Here is a 21325-nt window from a genome sequence, read left to right as displayed (position 1 = left end):
AAATGCGGGGTGAACACGACAGACTATAAAAATATCAACAATAAACATAACATTTGTAATCCTAGTAGGATAGATAGTTCTGAGTTACCTCGTCGTTATATTAAGCCTATGATATATATATTTTTTTTACTATTAATAGGCCAGCGTTTGACCGTTGACTTGCCTGATGTAAAGCATCGACACTGTCTAAGATGTAGCACGCTTTGCCTATAAGAAACCTGTTTATATTATATTTTATTTATATTTTATATTTAGTAAATTAAATACCTGTTCAAATCAACGAATTTGTGGTCGATGTACAGATCAGATATACATCCAACGAAATCTTTATTCTTCACTTGAAAACTGCTGGGTATATTCGGCAACCCTCCAATCTGTAGCGGCCCGGTGAGGTCGAGGAATCTATTTAAAAATAACGATCTATCTATACATATAATAAAATAATGTTAGACTTTCAAAACTTACAAATATATTTTTTATGACAAAAGTTGACAAATTAAATAATAAAATCTAGATTATGATTTTTCCAATACAAATATGCTAGCGTTGAGGTATTGCTATTTTTTTATTACCTATGGCAAGTTTCCGTTGGAATATCACAGCGTGGGGGCAATTCTTTTCTAGTGAAGTTCGCGCAGGCGTACTTCACACCGAAATCAGCGCCACCCGCTAGTGATAGCGTTTTATCACAATCGTCTAAGATCATTGTTGCAGTCTGAGAACAAATTGATAATATAGTAATTTTGAAAGTTCTATGGATAATATGCTCAAGTCTTTAAAAAAAGAACGAAACTTATAAAGTAATCTTACCCGGTTAAAGTATTCGATTTCGACCGTATGCCACATGCCGTCAGCGACGTCGCCCTCCACAGTCACTTCCGTCTTCGTCCCTCCCAGCGCGAACGTGAACCTCAGGCCCGGCCCTCCGCTCCGGCCGGCGTTGGAACTGATGACTTCTAGTGCTATGAAGTCGTGGCGCTCGTTGTAGCGACCGTTGTAAATGAGTAAGCCGGATGTTGTTTGAGTTGCAAACCTGTATTTAAGAAATATATATGATTATTATTGTTAGGGCGTAAATTTACATATTTTATCAAGGCAAAAGCACTCGAATTGAATATGGAATTATTCAGCATGAATTTTCCATGTTAAAATAAAGTGTAAGTGTGTAGTTTCCATTTTTCGGAGAATGTAATTGCTGATGAACTAGCCCTAACAATAATACTGGATGGTGGCGGAGAGGTTTTATATCTAGCAGTACTGTCTAAAATTGTCTTATTTTATAACAAAATGTTACGTTTAACATTAATATGTATTAACATCACCAAAAGTACAACACTAATCACTTACTTAAGTTTCAAATTGAACCGATGCCGTTTCTTGATTCCGGGGAATGTCAAAAACGAAGTAGCCGGGAAACTTCTAGCCTTGAGTTCGCACATGGCAGTGGTGTACGCGGTATCGATAGAACAACCCTGGCAGAGGATCCCGCCCTCTCGTCTCGCGACACACTGCGACCCGCTGCGACATATACTGCCGTCACCATTCATTTCACATGTCGCCTTCGTAAGGACGGTCTCGCAGTTCACACCTAAGAGTTATAAAACCAATATAAAATATATTTTATTGCAGTAAAACTTCCCTTCTTGCAATGCGATTTACCTATTTCAAGTAACCACTAAATTAATATGGATATTAGTTGTAATTTCATATGTGTTATTAATGGACTCTGGATAGGGAAGTATAGTTACATCATTGCTTGAATATTTTCCTGGATCAAAATTCCTTATAACTACGCCTAGGAAATGCGAGTGTTTTTAAAGGAAAACTTTATAGTAAACTTGTTTGCTCAATATGCATTTATTATTATGAAATCGTGCTCCGCTAAGCGGGAGCGTAGGAACGGGAGTTGCGTACCGGTGTACCCGGCGACGCACACGCAGCTGTAGCCGCCCTCGCGCCGCACGCACGAGCCGTTGTGGCGGCACGGCGACGAGTAGCACAGGTCCACCTCCGTGTCGCACATGTAGTGCTCGCGGGACCCTGCACGCATCCCCATACTATACACACGCTCAACGTGCCCCGTGAATACGGGTGGCCATCCGACATTCTATGACTGTATTGACTGATTTAATGAGTTTGACAAATGGGCATCTACTTTGAGAAATAGAAGTATTATATTAGCTACTCTTTTATGAAGTCACAAATATTTTTCGTCAATTCGTAACAGCCTGTTAATGTCCCACTGCTGGGCTAAGGCCCTTTTTTATTTCCTCTTTTCATCTCCCTTTTTTATCTTTCTTTTTGAGGAGAAGGTTTGGAGCTTATTCTGTTGCTTACGCTGCTCGAATGCGGGTTGGTAGAATTCACATGTGGCAGAATTTCAGTGAAATTAGACACATGCAGGTTTCCTCACGATGTTTTTACACGATGTTTGATGAATTATAATCACAAATTAAGCACATGAAAATTCAGTGATGCTTGCCCGGGTTTGAACCCACGATCATCGGTTAAGATTCACGCGTTCTTATTATGAAAAAGAAATAGTAATAATTTTAGTTTTCTGAAATCAGTATAAATATAGTGCATATATTACCCGTAAAACCCTGCGGACACTGGCAAGTAAACGTAGTGACGGGGTAGATGGGACGGAAAAGAACCGAATCGCTATGAATGAAACCGGACGCATTCCCGAACTTCAGCACCGTGAGGCACTCCTCGTAGTTCAGGCATGGTTCGTGGACACATATGTTGTCGTCAAAGGGAAGAACCTACGGACATACCACCTATTGTTAACAATACAAGCCCAAACAATGAGATATATTCTAACTCTATTTTTGTAAATCATTTTATTTTATATGTTTAATTTATGTATTTATGATTAAATTTTAAATTTAATTTTACAATAATTTCGTGGCAAAATTGTAATTTACTGTACTGCATTGAATGAAAGCTGATTCTAATTTTGTTCTTACAGAAAATGTAAAAAATAGAAGATATCGTTTTATGTACTTTTTCACTGACCTGTACAGTAGCTAGACGCGCTAGTGTCGCGCGATGCAAGTACACTCGCTCGCGCAAGTGCGTAGGCGAGTAATACGGGGACGAATCGCCTCCAATGCCGACCTCTGCGTCGGGCCGACGCGCTGAGAACGATACGTTCAAGATGTTGCCAGTTACGTCGGTGTCATCCTAGAGAACGTAACTCAATATATATTTCTTATCATAAAATTGTTTAATTAAATCTAACATTAAAAAATATTTAATTTCAAAGCATATTACTTATTTTATTGATGACAGCAAAAATATCTCTACATTTTAAAACGAAAAATTATAAACACCTAATATAAACTTATTATTTAAAGCTAAATACAGTAATTTCTTACCACACTTGCAAATATTTGTATATACACATTACTGACCTGAACACTAAATATATAAATGTTTTCCTTCGGACAGGGTATGATGGCTGACAGACCATCTATGAAGAAGCCTAGTAAAGGCGATAAAAACTGTTCCGCAGTCATATCGTTCAACCGAACTGTTATTGAATTGAAAAGCATTTCCTCTGTTATCAGCCTTACTAGTAGCTGCATTACCGCTTTTACTTCATTAACCCCATCTAAAATATTCAATTATTTTACATATAATGATAAACGTAGCTATAATGTAATAATCTGAGATGGAAATACAGATTTCGACCTGCCGCGGAAGTAGATTAAAGTTAGATACATATTAACATTTTCGTATATAGCGTTCTTTTTTTAAATATTACGTCCTTACATATGAGGAAAAACAAATGAATGACTGTTTTCAAAACTCAAATATACCAGCTAAATGAATTTATCAATTAGAATTTGGAATTTTTAACCAAAGAGGAGATATTTCAGATCAAAGTGGTCAGTACGACAAAACGCTAATTTCATATGTAATGACCTAATAATACCATGCCTTACTGTATTTATATCAAAAGATAATCGTCTGATACTCGGTATATATTTACTTATGTATATATTTTGATAAATAGTAAGAATCTTTAAATAATAAAAGCAGGAAACAAGCTTTAAAGTGAATTCTCAGTCTATGGATTTAAATCCAGTCCTTAAGCCTGAATCCTGGCTATCAGTAAAACATTCGGCTACAAAACACCATAAAATAAAAGTAACGTATATTTATATAAGAAAATAATATTAAAATTCATGGTGGGTTTTTAGATTACGTCGCTTACCTGTGACCGAAATTTCCATAGTAGCCAGTTTGGGAACGTTTGTATTCAATTGAGGTGATAGCGTCATAGATCCTGTCGTTTCATTGAGAAGTACCAAATTTGCATTGTTGCCGGATAAAATGCGATATTGGAGCTGCAAAATAAAATTAAAATATGAACATACACTATTTAAATATCTTTACCGATATTATAAATGAAAAAGTGAGTTTGTTTGTTACGCTGTCACGCTTTAACTACTCTCCCTTTTTGAGGAGAAGGTTTCGAGCTTATTCCACCACGCTGCTTCAGTGCGGGTTGGTGGAATACACATGTGGCAGAATTTCAGTGAAATTATACATATGCAGGTTTTCTCACGATGTTTTCCTTCACCGTAAAGCACGAGATGAATTTTAATCAAAAGCTAAGCACATGAAAATTCAGTGGTGCTTGCCCGGGTTTGAACCCACGATCATCGGTTAAGATTTACGCGTTCTTACCATTGGGCTAATAATGGGCTGGTAATGTCACTTTAAAATATCATATTAAATGTGTCCCGATGGTAAGTGGTCTCCTTTCCTAAACGTATAAAGAACTTTTACATCCGCAATGCCACCAGACAGGAAATCTAAGATGTTTTATCTTTTGTGCCTGTCATTAAACTGATACACCGCAATACAGAGTGTTAAAAGTTTTGCGGTAGAAGAACGGATGAGTATGTGGTACCCGTCCGAACGGGCCTGCACAATGCCATACTATTTTACATACCAGTGAATGTAAGAGAAATGTCATAACAGATAAAAACGAAAACGATTTTCTTTGTAATATGAATTAATATTCTTAATATTTTATTATAAGAGTAATAAAAGATGTTTCATTTCACCTTGTCGGTAACATCTGCGTCATACGCCGGAACTCTACCGAACGGGCCGACGGGAAAACAGTCCTTATAATTGTTGAAAATAATCTGAAAATCCTTCATCATGGGAGCGTTGTCATTCATATCGGTTACTAGGATTTCGACTCTGACGTCATTCCAGAGCGGAGGACTCGCTGCTCTGATAACTAACTCGTACTTCTTCCGAGGACTTTCGTAGTCTAGATCTACCATCGTGACCAGATCTGCTTTGTCTGAACCTTGGCGAGTTTCTAATGAAAAGCTATTCGAGTCATCTCCACCTAAAATTTAACATTTAAAATTACATAAAAATCATTTCTTCATTATGTTTTCTACCTAAGGTAGAAAGAAGGTGTTTTTCTATCTTAAGTATATTTAATATATATATTAAATATTTCATAATAAAATAAACCTTTGATGGAATAATGTACAACTGCATTAGAACCCTCGTCTGGATCGTGAGCGTGTATTGCCCCAATCGTAGTACCGATAGGGCTGTTCTCGGGCACGTAGAAAGTTAGGCAGTCGCTCTCGAAAACCGGCGGCGAATCGTTTATGTCTTCAACTTTTATGTGGATTATTACCTGTTAAAATAAGTATAAATAATATAATTCATAAATATTATTACTAATGTTGGTTTCATTGATTTTCCACGTCAATTTAAATAACTATTAAACTGCTATGATTATGCAAGTAAAGAGGTTTGCAGTTTATTCAAGCTAATACTTGGTGGTGGGGCTGTGTACAAGTTCGTCTGTGAGGTACCACCCACGTATTCTACTACAAAACAGCAAATATTTTACAGCAGTATTACGGTTTAAAGGGTAATAAAGGTATAATAAATAAATAAGTAAGCCAGTGTAACTACATGCACAAGGGATATGACATCTTAGTTCCAAAGGTTGGTCATGAAACTTATGGTTAATATTTCTTAGTCAATTTGCTAGCTATTGCTAGTATGCTTATTTATGTTAATTTAAAAATAAAAATAAAAAAAAGAAACTAAAGGTCGTTCGTATACGAACTCTAGTTCAATTATATTTTACATAAATCATAAACATTTTTCTTAGCATACGTTAACTAAACAGGGAAATACGTAACTAAGTGAAGATAGTTCAATTTATATTTCTTAAGGAATAAAAAGATACTTACAGTAGAGCTTTGGGGAGGAGTTCCGCCGTCTATCGCTAAAGCCTTTAGATCGTAAATTGCTACCGATTCTCTGTCTAACGCCTTATTCGTTCTTAAAACTCCAGACGCTGGGTCAATTACAAACGATCCTTCTTCTCTATCCCTAGACTCAAGTTCGTAATGTACTCGGCCATTGAGTCCTACATCAGCGTCTGTTGCACTCACTTGGGTTACAGATGTACCTTAAAAAGCAAATAAATATTATTCATAGTTTATTTTATTAAATTCAAAGATAATAATAATATGAAATTTTTATATGTAAATAATATTACATGAATCAATTTTATCAATCAATTAGGACAATTATATGAAGCAGGACATCAAATTGTTAATTAATATTTTATACACTAAACCTTCAGATAAATATAGTGTTTACCGAAGTGAAATTATCATAAAAAACCAGCGTTGTAACTTTAAACAACAAGCGTACATACAGACATACAAAGGAAGCAGAGGACCTTCCTTTTAGGAAGTTTAAAAAGTCCAGTAAAGACTCACCAACTAAAGCATCTTCCATAATACTCGCAGTATAGAGTTGCTGTTTGAACACCGGCTCGTTGTCGTTGACGTCAACCACGGAGATCTCCACGTCCGTCGTATCGGAGAGAGATGGAACTCCTCCGTCGCGAGCGGTCACAGTCAGCAGGTAGCCTGGGAATCATACACTTTATTAATTTGTGTTTAACTTTCAAAATATTACATTAAAACCATAGATACTGGTTGTAGGACTTAGATACCACCCACTCATCAGATATTCTACCGCAAAACAGCAGTACTTGTTATTGTTGTGTTCCGGTTTGAAGGGTGAGTGAGCCAGTGTAATTACAGACACAAGGGACATAAAATCTTAGTTCCCAAGGTTGGTGGCGCATTGGCTACGTAAGCGATGGTTGACATTTCTTACAATGCCAATGTCTAAGGGTGCTTGGTGACCACTTACCATCAGGTGGCCCATATGCTCGTCCGCCGTCCTATTCTATATAAAAAAAGGTTAATTTATGTTTAAACGTCTTAGTCAGTAACATTTACATAACAAGGTTTATAAAGACTAAATTAAATATTATTAATTGTCAAATATTTTTAAAAATAAAAATGTATATTTGCCTTTAAATTTTTAAAAAGTATATCATTTTAGGATGGACGTAATATTGATTTTATGACAGGTGTAAATTTGTAATATATTGGACTTTTAAAAGTAAACATCGGCAGTAAAATATTTTAAAGTTTTCGCAAGAATTTAATCTAATAATTTTCTTATTTTCAGTAATGTAAGCACTATCAGCCCTACCACTCATAGTCTCTCGGTCAAGCAGTTTATTAGTGGTGATGGCACCAGTTTGCGGATTAATGAGAAATTCCTGTTCATGATGCGCAACAGCTTCGTTTGATATTTCAGAACTGAGGGTATATGTTATCTGTGCGTTCACTCCTACGTCACTGTCAGTGGCAGAAACCACCAAAACTGTCGTGCCTACTGGCGCGTCTTCGAAGACCTGTGAAAGTGTAAATTATTCAAAAAATAAGTAAATAACATGGAATATTTAAATTTTATTGACATGATTTGAAATAGTATAATGCTTTAAGTATTTTCGTTCCATTTTAAGTTATTTTATTATAGAGCATTGCCAAAAATGAAAACGTTTTGTATTGATCCAAATAAATTTTTATCGTAAATTTGGCAACTGTGACCATAACTTGTCAATGTTTTAGTCATTTAATGTACGATTAAATAAATACGTTTATTTATAAAAAAGTTTCTTATGCAACAACAATAGTGAAAAGAAAACTATACTAGGATATGTTTTGTTAAAAGCAAAACTTAATAAACATTAAAATTAAATCTTACTGAAGCGGTATAGGGTGCATTTTCGAAAACTGGCGCGTAGTTATTTGCATCAGTAATGTTAATATGGACCATGGCAGTATCAGATCTCCCTCCAGAATCCGTGGCGGTCACTGTGAGAACATATCGTCGTTCTTGCTTAAAGTCTAACGGCTGAGCGACGGTTATGAGACCGCGACCGTTTTGTGACGTGATCGAGAAACGTCCTCTTGTATTACCACCGGTGATTTCATAATGTAATCTAGAAAAAAATTCAGCATCAATCATGGTTCATAAGAACATAATATTGTCTTTAAATTTACTTAATATTAATACTTATTGTTTGAATCACCTCAATCGCTAAATCGAAATACAGACAATTAGCTAACTTATATATAACAATTATCTTGGGGTAGCCAGAAAATAATAAAGTAAAAAAAAGCGTCAATCATGAAGGTTGCGCAAAAAAACATACCTATTATCCTCATCAGCATCTGTAGCAGTGACAGTCACAACAGGAGTTCCTGGTGGTTCGTCCTCAGCTAATTCCACTTCATATTGTGGTGGGGAGAACACCGGGTCGTTGTCGTTCACGTCTTGTATCACCACCACTACTGAAGCCGTCGCTGATCGAGGCGGTGAACCGCTATCCGTTGCTGTTACCTATAAATATCGCAAATTTAAATAAATATTTATATAATATTATTTTCTGTCATATCACTTTATGTACCTCACTACTGCTTACTAAAAATATAATAACTGTTTAAATAAACTACATACTGAACATTTCTGTGGTGTATGAGTAGTCATATTCATTTTAAATAATTTCGAGTCACCTTAAAGGTTTCGAGATAATAATCACATCGAAACTCATTACAAATTCTTTTCTGTGTCCATTTTGATTAATCGCTTCCAAATACTTGTATGATTCAGCAGTATTAGATTTATGTAAATGACGAGATAGTTTTCGATATTTCGATGAATTTTCAATGATTAATGGACTTTGATTACATTATTGATGATCTATTTTTGAAGATATCAAATCTGAAAATTGTTAAATAAAATAAAATGTAAATTCCATTACCTGAAGTTGGTATTTTGATTGGATTTCTCTGTCCAACTGCGTCGAAGTATACACCCAACCGGACCGAGGATCGATCGTGATCGGCAAATCGTTATTGCCGTTGTACTCCTTGTCTGTCAAGGTGTATGTTAATTCTGCATTTACGCCTTCGTCTGCGTCGTATGCTTGCACCTATTATTAAATTAAATTTTATTAAAACGTTAAGCCGAGATGGTCCAGTGGTTAGAACGCGTGAATCTTAACCGATGATCGTGGGTTCAAAACCCGTGAAAGCACTATTGAATTTTCATGTGCTTAATTTGTAAAACAAGTTAGAATAAATGATAAAAAAATATCGGAAAAAACGCTATGTACTTTTGTTATTGTGCTCGGGTTGAAAGTTTCTTTCGTATTGTTATGTCATTTATTTCTGTATACCAATGCTCACAGCAAACATAAGAGGATAGTCGGTCATTTTCCAGCAGTGGAACATTTATGGGCTATTTATTTACTCTACGACACTTACCCTAACAATGCTATATCCAACCGGCACACTCTCGCTTACAGACTCTTGGAACAGTGATGTGTAGAAACGTGGTGCATTGTCATTTACGTCTTTGACGTTCACAAGCAATTGGGTTGTGTTTGAGCGGGATGGACTACCACCATCTTAAACAAAAGATTTTTTTTTATTTCTAGAGAACTAAAAATAAACTTTTAAAATGGAAAAGATCACATGCAAAACTGTTTCGGAAACGGAATAGGTAATCATTTTAAATATTTTCGTGGTGCTAATTAGGTAAGTTTAAATTATTATGTTTTACCTTGTGCTCTGATGACCAATCGGTAGCTGCGTACTTGCTCATAATCGAGTGATTTAACCAATGACACGTCTCCGCTGAGGCTGTCAATGGAGAACTGCATTTGTGTGTTTCCACCGATGATTGCGTATCGAATAGCCGCGTTTGAACCCACATCTGCATCTGTCGCTCTGTAAACGAAAAAATACATGTAATTATGATCCATGAATTTAATAATTATTTTAATTTAAAATAAATTTTATTGCAAATTAAACCACAACAATTTAAAAGACCAAATTTTAAAGGGCAATGAAAGTAATTCCTAAACCAAATAAAAAAAAAATGTTGGACTTTTTTGGATTGGAAGAATATACAAGCCTATTTATTTTATAAACCAGCACGTACAAATGTCTAAAATTATACAGTACTGAAAATATGACAAGATATTGTTATTAAAGGTGAGTAAATCACATAAAATTTTTCCCAAAAATTTCAGTAAGACAAGATCGTGTCCCGATATATAGAAATTGCACGCCATATTTCTATTAAGAGAATTGGACAGCTATCACGCCACGACAAGTAACAACGGAAGCGGAACCGTGGTAACTTGAAAATGTCTGTCTCAAACGTGAACTCTACAAAAATGGATACTCACATCAAATTATGATAACTATAAATATTGTTATACATTATATATCTTTAAATTTTCATAACCGAATGCGTAAAATGAAAAATCTATTGTTTGCCATGAATTTCAACACTATATTTCATGTTAAATATATCGGAAAATGCAATATCCATAAACAACGATTTATTCCAGACTTATAAATTTCTGCACTCAGACGTTCGGTGTTCTAATGTTTAAAAGAAGCAAGGAAATGGAGCAACTTGTCTTTTATTTTACGATGCAGTGATTTTATATTATGGATGCAAGTATTGGGTATTCATTTTGTTGAAAATTTTTATTTAGTAATATTGAAATCATTTCTTTATACATATAGAACAATTTAATTACAATTTGTCAATTGAAAAACCTGTCGAAATGTATTACCTATTCATTTATTTAACAATGGCCAAATATATCACCTATAGTATGTGGTAACCACCGCCCATAGAAATTGGGCGAAAGAATGATATGACCCTTGTGCCTGTAGCATGTAGCTACACTGGCTCACTTCACACATACACCGTAACAGCCTGTGAATGTCCCACTGCTGGGCTAAAGGCCTCCTCTCCTCTTTTTGAGGAGAAGGTTTGGAGCTTATTCTACCACACTGCCCCAATGCGGGTTGGTAGAATTCACATGTGGCAGAATTTCAGTGAAATTAGATACATGCAGGTTTCCTCACGATGTTTTCCTTCACCGTAAAGCACGAGATGAATTATAATCACAAATTAAGCACATGAAAATTCAGAGGTGCTTGCCCGGGTTTGAACCCACGATCATCGGTTAAGATTCACGCGTTCTTACCACTGGGCCATCTCGGCATCACACATACACGGCATCACATAACTCATACCAAAACACAACAACGAGTATTACAAGAATTTGTCAATATCAATAAACTTTCAGCTCATTGCCAAATACGAAAAGAAAGTACCTACTTACAAGAAACAGACTTTTTATAAACAATAGTATCTGCGATACTTTCAAGATGTAACAGAACTTCTAGAGGTATTTAGAGGAAAGGTACTTACTTAATCCTGGCTATTACAGGGTTGTCAGCGACACTAATATCTTCGTCGACATTCACAGTATACGTCTTCTCGCTAAACTGAGGATAGTTGTCGTTATCATCGAGAATGTTGACGTGTATGGTAGCACTAGAAAAATATTTTATTAATACAATTTATTTAACCAAATTCAGATTTCTTCTATATATAGACACATCATTTTAAGTGCAATATTAAACAAAATCTACATATGTATATCGCCTATTATAGACCGCAATAATGTTCTGATCATACATTAATTTTACAATTGAGTGATTGACATCCGTTTTATGAATCAACTGGAACCATAATGGCATATTATGGTTTCAGGTTCATGTAGGGTGTGAAAATAAATGATAAACATTTTTTTTTTTAATTACATACTTTTGATAATTAATATTTTTACTTTGAAAATACCGGCTTGTAAGATTAAGTAACTTACCTGCTAGATAATCTATCCGAGAGTGGGCTGGCTTGATCTGTCGCCTTCACGATTACAGTATATCGAGATACCTTCTCCCTATCCAGGGAAGCTCGGGTCAGTAACGCACCGCTCCTGCCATCAACTCTAAAAACATCTTGTGCGTCTACATGTTCCGTGCTATCTATCGACTCGTTAATATCTTCTTGTTTCAAGCTATCCGCTTTTACTGAATCGATTGAATATTCCACCTGAGGTTTTGTTTAAAATTAATTGTATAAGTTGTAGTGATTTCTTACACAAAATTCATAAAAGGAATAAGAAAGATGCTTAATAGATATATCAGTTTAAAATTTGGAAAGTCAATAATTAAAAGATCACACATTAACGCGCATATAATTCCAAACATTGATTATTGATTGATTAATTAATTTCATTAAACAAGCACACAATAAATTTAAATTGTAACAAAAGCCATAAAAATTATCACTGATTTTTAAATTTGACTCATATAAAGCCGAAAAACTCTGAAAACAGGCATGAAGCCATCATTATTTTTGCTTTTTATATAAAATATAGGACGCAATTATTTATATATAAAAGCAATGTAAGTCAATGAACGTAAAATAATCTCAGAAAATTATACGTTATATTAATAAGGTCATGAATATCAATGCGGTCTCATGAAACGATCTATTATTCCGAGCTTATGATAATTGTTTCGCGATAACAAAGTAACATTGCTTGTCAAACTTGTTTTAATTATAGAAACAGCACACAGAAATAAGAACCATATGCTTGAAGTAATTTTGGTTTTAATTAAGATAATGATTAAAAATTTAAGGAGACCAGAGGGAATTAGTATGTTGGATAGATTTTTAAGGACAATTTTTAGTATATTTTTAATATTAAGTTTATTTTTACGACGAGCACATGGGCCACGTGATGGTAAGTGGTCACCACATTGGCGATGTAAGAAAGAATTACCATTTCTCTCATCGTCAATGCGCCACCAACTATGGGAACTAAGACGTTATGTCCCTTGTGCCTGTAGTTACACTGGCTCACTCATCGATCAAACCGGAACTCAACAATAATAAGTATTGCTGTTTAGCGATAGAATATCTGATGAGTGGATGGTACCCACCCAGACGGGCCGGCACAAAACCCTACCACCGGGTAAGATTATTAAATACGCGGATGAGGTAAAATAATTTAATAAAAATACGTCAATAGTACAATTTGACCAGCAAAAAAAATCCGCTTACCAGAATTTAGGTATTTTTAAAGAGAACTTCTACGGGCACGACGACCGTAAAATTTCAAGATCGAATTAGAGTGCCAAGTTGAAAAATGAAACGTTTAGAGCAAAAAGGAGTTTAATTCGTTCACGTGTAAAAAGTTTATATATTTTTGGTGTAATCGTTGTTTTTAATGACTGATATGTTATGTTAGTGTTCATGGTTCGTGTCGATTGTAATGCATATAAATGTGATATATGGAGGCTCCGATTTCTTTTTGTACCTCAGCGTTCTTTCCAATGTCCTGGTCAGTCGCTTTAAGGGTTAAAACGGTGGTTCCAGGGCTTGCGCCCTCTCTGACTGAAGCTTCATATTGCTGCATTTCAAATATCGGTGAATGGTCGTTGCAGTCCAACACGTTTATCTAAAAAAATATACAATTGTTATTATTTTAATTTTTACGGAGGTATATAAGACAGTGTGACGTAGGAACTATAATGGTATATATATTTAGAATAGACATATCTGAAATATTGATAACCTGTATGTACGATACGTGAAATATTGCCAACATATTAATATTTAATCTGCTTGGCGATGAAAGAAAAACTTCTATGGCAGTAAGCAAGAGATGAGAAAGTTTTGCTGAGATATAAGATTGCTGAACAATACTCATTGACAAGATCTCGTTGACAAGATTATACCAAGATTTTTTTGCTAGTAATATGGCAATAAAAGTATTTGGACTGAACTACAGCAAAAGTAATAATGATCAACAATATAATTTCGTTTCTCGAATTTATTTTAATTAATATTAGAGAAATAATTAAGGTGACTAGAATAGATCTATTTTTGTATTAAATACAATAAAAAAATCTTTATTAATAGTGTAGTAGCTATGACATATCTATATGCGTATATCAGTGTAACAATTAAGATATGTAGATTATTATATGAATAAGTAATTATATATTCTATGAATTTTGTTGTCGAGTTAAGTTATATTAATGAAACATTAAAAAAATAGGCGAGTTGTCTGCCCACGCCCCACACTGTCAACTTCTCATAAGACAAGACATTACTCATTATTTCTTTACGCAGACTTTAATTAAAAAAATAAATTGCTAAACCGATTTCAATACAAAATAACTCAGAAATAAGTTTGGAGTCAATAACACCAAATGCACCTTACTTATATTATAGTGCTCAAGTATGCACACAGGTGCACTGTCTATTGTCTCGCTGTCATCGTCCATGGCAAATGGGATGGCAATCCGACACAATCGGAAAGAGATCAAGTGCAGGACCAACGCCTTTATGTGCTTTGTTTACGAACATATGTATTAATAAATACCTATACAGAGATCCTTCTAAAAGCAGTATGCAACTTAAGGTCCCCAAAGAGTGACATTTATTCAAATTTGGAGTTTCGTTTATTTTAATAAGAATTTTACATGAGATGTCAAAAATAGCAATTATCAATGCGGAAGTCACACATTATGTAAATATTATAGTTCTTTCAATTTATTTGAATATTTTATATTGAAGTTTATGTTTTTGTATGTCAAGATATCTTAGTAATAGAACGCGTTAATCTAAGCCGAATGTTCACATCCGGTCATACTCCACTAAATTTTATCACCTCATTAGTAAAACTTGGTAGGTAAGGTGTTATTCTGTGATAAAATATACAAATATGTCACCGGCCAAATTCTAGTCGATTTATCCTACGCGTGACAGCATATACTAGTTTATTCCAGGACAATCTAGTTTGGCCTAAATACTTTAGGCTGACTAGTTTGGCCTAGGCTAATCTGATTGAATGATTGAATCTTTGCATGTGACAAAATGAACATAGGCAAATGTACGCCTAAATATTTTACATGTTGCACTAAAAAGTGTAAATAAGTCATTTTTAATTTTAGTTTGCCCCTAATACTACCTGATACGCATGGGATAAACCAATTTGGCCTAGAACAAACAAGTTTGGCCTGGAATCAGGTTTGGCCGGTATATGTTACCGGTACATAGATATATCTGATAAAAATACATGGATTGAATATTTGCTGGATTCCGTGTAGAAAATAGTTGTATGTAATTTATTAACATTTTTATCTTTTATTAAAAAAAAACAACTTAACGAATAACTTATTCAAGAATAAAACTTCGTAATTTCATGCGATTTATTCTCGCTAGATCTACACAGCTTAGATTACTTACTCATTCGCTTATTAAATATGGTAACATACCTGAAGTGTTGTGGTACCACTTCTCGGTGGGAACGTGTCATCCTGTGCAACAACTCTGAAGTAATGGACATCGAGTCTCTCTCTATCCAAGCGAGCCTGTGTTGTGACGACACCGGTCCTCGTGTCCACAGCGAACATACCAGCCGATCGAGAGTCCAGGAGACTCGACATCGAATACGTGACGGGACTGTTTTCTGGATCACTGTGAGAAATTTTATAATATAAATCGAAATATTATCAGTATGTGTATTTATTTAAAATAACCAGCAAGGTTCACATCGCTAAGCAACACATGTAGGTTAAATTTAACTTAAATATTAAAACATGAACAAATAGACGTTGATTTTTCCACTTCATAGAGTATTAAAATGATTTAAAAACGTGCAAAGCATTATCAAATATATAGGACAATCCTTAAAAAATCTGCAACCAAAAGTTAGAAGCGCTACAAGCAGCATCACATACTAGTTATTCCTACACGACCGCATCTAATTACATGGGCGGCGGCGCAATAACCCCGCAAAGGGAAATGTAGTCTCACGCAGTTAAATCGAGGAAATTGAGTAAATTCCCTGGTCTTATCTATTTAATAAAGTTATTTAGATCACTAATTGAAGAGCGTTTATTTTTAAAGCGTCCACATATCTTAGAATAATACATAATATTGATGAGATATACCAAGATGAAGCCGTATTACCTAATAGTGATCTGTTTTAAGCAACTTAAGGAAAATAATGATAATTTACAAGACACATACGACAATCCCAGCTTAATTAACTCAAACGGTCGATTTAAATTTATATCTTTATATAAATAGGTAAAGACAAAACAGTTCAGTACATTTTATTTCTTATCTTTTTGTCAACCGATTTTGACTAACTTAACCCATTGGGGTCTTTAATAGAATGTTCGAAACGTGCAATTTCATATAAGTTTCCCTTAAATTTTTAATAATATTTTTGTCAAATTTCGATAACTGAGCGACTTTACAGAAATTCAATTCCATTAACATATACATTCAGTAAATACAATGATCGTATTATATTGCTTTCAATGCCAAATAACATTTACCTATATGCCAGTGACTCCATAAGCAAGTCACAGTAATTGAGGTATTTTAGCTTTATAGCTCGTGGGCTATTGTTAGCCGTCACGATTACATTGTTTCCGGACCGCATAAAATAGATGAGATCATAAAAGCTCAACGAGCCAGCTTAGAGTCAATTAAAGCAGGGCAGATGGTTTATTATCTTAGTGTTACTTCCGTGGCATTCATGACTCATTGATTAGTATAATTTGGTTTATAGAATGAAAGTATATTCGACGGTGTTAAAGTGTGAAGTAATAAAAATTTATTGTCCTTAAAACGTCTATATGGTAAAGGGCATTTTTTAAAATGTTGTGTTCTGTTTTTAGCATGTTCATGACACTAAAGTAATAAGAAAAGTTTGGTTATTTAATTTTTTCTAATATATAAAACGAACCGTGCTCTAACTGTCGTGACTATAACTCCCGGTGGCTGCTCTTCAGCAACAGAAGCCACGTACAATGCTTGCTCGAAATATGGTGATTGATTACGCAGTTCCCTTTTAACCCTTCTCGCTATATCCGTATCGTTGAGTTCTTGATGGTGATACACTATTTTCAATCTGTGATCTGAATCCACTATGTTAGTTCGTTCACAATCAAAAGTGAACAGTACGGACACTTTCCACATCGGTTCTTGAATACATACGTCACTGCTAGCCACCAAGTCTCCTTGGCTGTTTTCTATAATAAAACGAGGGTCACTTACATCCAAAAATTGCACTCTACACATTTTTTGTACTGTTCTCGGCAAAAATGCCGTCAGCGAATTCACGAATTGCGATTTTTTCAAACAAATTCCCTGCCATCTATCTGTTGTTGGTATTGCAAAACTGGCATAGGTTTCAGAAATCCATTGTTTAGCTTCTGCTATTTTTACATCTATGGCCATATCGAAAGGTACTAAAGGAGATCGCTTTTTTCTACTTTTATTCCTAACCGTAAAGTCTTCGAACATTGCGTTCGACCACGGATACGCCGTCGACAATACACTATATTGACTAGCCCCTAACTCGCTTTCCTCTAACAACCTCCAGTCTATATTCTCTTGATAGATGACTTCTCTCTTATCTCTGATATGGTCATCTTCGTACTGAATAGCGGCGTCATTTTGATCATAAACGCGATCAAAATCGATGTCGTACAAATCAGCATGTCGTCTGCTGCAATCCTCCCCGGCCACCAATATTCTAATCGGTAAGCTGTAATAGTCGATGTCTCGAATACGTTCCGAGGTAGAATCCACATAGAATGTGAAAAGGTTGGGATAAAGGACGCCATCACATCTTAATCTTTTACGCAACGTCACGAGGCCGCTAGTCCTATTAACTCGTAGTATGTGGTGTACAAAGTTAGCAGTGCGATGAACGTCAATATTGTATGCTCGTTCAGAGCCAAGCTTGTATACAGCTGCGTCGAGGACGACATGGCCCGGCGGAGCGGTGTCAGGGATGATGATGAGGTAGGCGCGCGCGGCTGACAGCGCCAGCGCGATCAGCACCGCGTGCGCCCACCGCGCCATGCTGCTTTCTGTTCACCTACAGCAGCGCCGCCTCGTTCGCCGTAAGCTCGGATTATCCATCTGTGAAAAATAATTATGGTTTAATTGCAACTTATGTCCTGGTTTTACGTATATAATATTTTTTCATGGAATAGTTTACAATAGATATTAAGTACCTTTTTAACGTTACTAAAACGGTTTTATATTAAATAAATAAGTTATAACATCAAGCCATAACACACAATGTCTATCAGCAAAAGGTAAATAGCATAAGTTTATCAGTTTGTACACAAAATAAATGTTAGCAAAACGAAATTTTACGCAAGATTAAGATTTAATAATTTAAAATAAGCACCTTGCCAAGCTGTCTAAGACGCGCTCAACTGTTTGCTATTATTCATTTCTTATTTACAATGGTGCTACTTAACGAACTTTGTGAAAAATCTGAAAAAAGTCCTTTAGCATTAAAGTAATAGTTCAAAACAAAATTATATGTTAATAAATAATAGATATTCACAGGACATTATTTGTTCTTGAAAAAATAAAATTATTTTTGTAATCGAGTGTAATAATGTTTTTATCTATATCTCTATGGATTACCTAATCTGTATATAGAACGTGTCAAAATTCTTGATTTTGGAATTTCCAAGGTATTCGTTCAAAGGCTGACTTATAATACCAACCCCTTAAAACCAATAAGAGCGGATTATACAAACAAAAGCTAATCCGAGATCTATGCGTCAGCAAAGTTTCTACCCTTTAATATCTTGCACAATTATTGGTTTTCACAGCGATCGGTAATTTTCGACAAAATTCGGCTATTTTCGACATAAGCCGGCAAAGGTCCAAGATTAATGGCGGCAATTAATGGGAGTGCACGATGGCAATTTCCGCTTACAATGAATTTACTAGGTGTGAAAGGGATTGTGCAAACAGGTTTTTTTCAGTATTATTTAATAAAAGACAATAATTTAATATTGTTGTCCGTTTCTCAATATAATATTTAAAATTTATTGTAATTAATAAATAAATTTACAAATGTAAATAAAAAATAAAACAATATCCTTTTCTCTATTTAAATGATTGATCAATGATTTCAAATTTTACAATTACAATATATAGTCAAAAGGTTTTTTAAAAACTGGCTCTTTTATTTGGCAACCTTTTTAAGAAATGATAAAAATTTGTCCAACGGCTAAAGTGTGTAAAATTTTAAGTTAATAAGTATGCGTGGAAATCGTATAATTTACTTGCAAGATTTGATTTACGCATACTTGTTAAGTTGAATAAATGATACTTAAATGTTTATCAAATATTTAAATTACGTGATCTCCCTCTACGTTATGTGGTCAATAGTAATAATTTTACTTAATCAATTGCAATCACAACAAAAAATATATATGTGATATGGTTTAATGATCTTTTTAAAGCCCTTCAGAAGCAAATAGTACAGACGAAATAGATATCGGTAACAATTCCAGGGAATAAAATGCTTTGTATAGTATCAGACAGAGGGTCACTAGGGGAAGCTTCGATGGTTGACAGCAATTTCAAAGAAAATAAGGACAAATTTCAAGACAAAATATTTAATAATAATTTTAATAGTTTAGTTATAATTTCAATTTATTATAATTGAAATGATTATTGTATTCATAATTTATAGACCATATAATATATTTTACAGATAATCTAAGATTGTATAGAATGTGCTGTATTTTTCACAATATTCTTTATATATATTTAAAGAATAACTGACTGAATGATTAACATATCAATGCCCAGCCTAAATCTAGCATCATGAAAATCATGAAAATTTTGCGTACATGATCCTTTTACACAGCAGTTTATTACGGGATCTTTCAATATTTTAACCCTAATGTAAAATGATGAAGGAGATGAATGTTTGTATGAAATTCCTTCATTTTTGAAGAAAGAGCTATGGAAATTGTGTTTAGAAATAATGAATAAAGGTAAAGCGCGGGTAAAGTACTAGTATTTTATAAAACTAAAAGCTACATTTAGATATACATTTTGTACATTTAAAATCGAAATAAAATATTCGTTATACTTGAATTATATGAATTACATGTTCCATCAAATATTCTTATATTAAGGCAAAAGTGTCAAGCATCACAGTTACCCTAACGCTAATGGTGCTATCTATTAAACGTGTTCGGAATTGCCGATCCGATAGTGATCCCCGCCTTTATTCGGTCATTTGATATGTATTTATACGGATGAAGCAAGTACATTTAGCGACAAAATCTTCTTAACTTATTTTTCTTAGCAACCTCTAACAATAGAATAGACCTTTTTTAAACTCTTTCGAAAATAAATAAAGGATTCGTGTCAAAGTTAGTGCACGTGATTGAAGTATTACCTTTTTGCGTTGGAAACGTTACATATAAAACATTGCTCTCAAATTAGACCTGTAAAATTAACTTTCATTCGGTACAAAAATGTTTTATTTCAATTATAATCTAAATAAATATTTTAAATCAATACCGAAATGTGAGCTTAATGATCGATTAGAATTATAAGAATTGGTGAAAAAGTTACGATAATATTAGGAAAAAAAAACATACATGTACATCAATTTTTGGACAAACACTTTTAATTACTTTTATATAATTAAAACCACTTGCGTGTAACATAATTTGTCGATATCGTAAGTTAGTGATTAGAGTCAACTAATTTATTTTTATTTTATTTCAAATGTCGATTTATGAAATTATCATTGATTGTTCTTCGATGAGAGAAATTGGTGTCTAACGATTCAACCATTATAATAATAATAATAACAAATTTATTTATTCTCTCCCACAGACAATAATATTTACATTTTTTTATATATATACAGTATGTGGGAGACAGGAGCCCAAACTAGGTTGCCCTGTACTAAGGGTCTCCTGGCTCCCCTCTTGGGAAAGGAACTATTTATTTATTTAATTTTATAGAAAACAGGAGAAACACAAAAGTTTTTACAATATATTGTCTAGTAATGAGTACTTATGCTAATATAAATATAAAGATAATGTATGCTTGTAAATATGTGCGTGAGAGCGCATGGTATGTAGTTTTATGTGTATGGGTGTGTGTATGTGTGTTTATGTATGTGTGTATGTGTGTGTATGTATGT

The 21325-nt window shown here is 34.3% G+C and overlaps 1 protein-coding gene across 1 annotated transcript in view; it reads right to left on the bottom strand.

Annotated features, from left to right (window-relative positions):
* Positions 1-21325, bottom strand: part of LOC126768608 (protocadherin-like wing polarity protein stan) — a 138991-nt gene that overhangs the window by 17795 nt on the left and 99871 nt on the right. Inside the window, exons 3-26 of the mRNA XM_050486794.1 lie at positions 17084-18267; positions 15600-15801; positions 13634-13774; positions 12131-12360; positions 11674-11799; positions 10000-10166; positions 9702-9844; positions 9197-9367; positions 8588-8775; positions 8137-8374; positions 7579-7783; positions 6789-6941; positions 6252-6472; positions 5512-5683; positions 5085-5380; positions 4226-4358; positions 3420-3619; positions 3022-3189; positions 2594-2768; positions 1915-2040; positions 1348-1588; positions 811-1033; positions 573-715; positions 268-402 (exon numbers count right to left, since the gene is read on the bottom strand). Of these exons, the coding sequence (XP_050342751.1) occupies positions 268-402; positions 573-715; positions 811-1033; positions 1348-1588; positions 1915-2040; positions 2594-2768; positions 3022-3189; positions 3420-3619; positions 4226-4358; positions 5085-5380; positions 5512-5683; positions 6252-6472; positions 6789-6941; positions 7579-7783; positions 8137-8374; positions 8588-8775; positions 9197-9367; positions 9702-9844; positions 10000-10166; positions 11674-11799; positions 12131-12360; positions 13634-13774; positions 15600-15801; positions 17084-18207 (5321 nt within the window). The 5' untranslated portion in view covers positions 18208-18267. The remainder of the gene's footprint in view (positions 1-267; positions 403-572; positions 716-810; positions 1034-1347; positions 1589-1914; positions 2041-2593; positions 2769-3021; positions 3190-3419; positions 3620-4225; positions 4359-5084; positions 5381-5511; positions 5684-6251; positions 6473-6788; positions 6942-7578; positions 7784-8136; positions 8375-8587; positions 8776-9196; positions 9368-9701; positions 9845-9999; positions 10167-11673; positions 11800-12130; positions 12361-13633; positions 13775-15599; positions 15802-17083; positions 18268-21325) is intronic.

This window comes from Nymphalis io, chromosome 5, assembly GCF_905147045.1.
Source record: "Nymphalis io chromosome 5, ilAglIoxx1.1, whole genome shotgun sequence".
NCBI lineage: Eukaryota > Metazoa > Arthropoda > Insecta > Lepidoptera > Nymphalidae > Nymphalis > Nymphalis io.
This window is presented reverse-complemented; position numbering and strand designations above follow the sequence as displayed.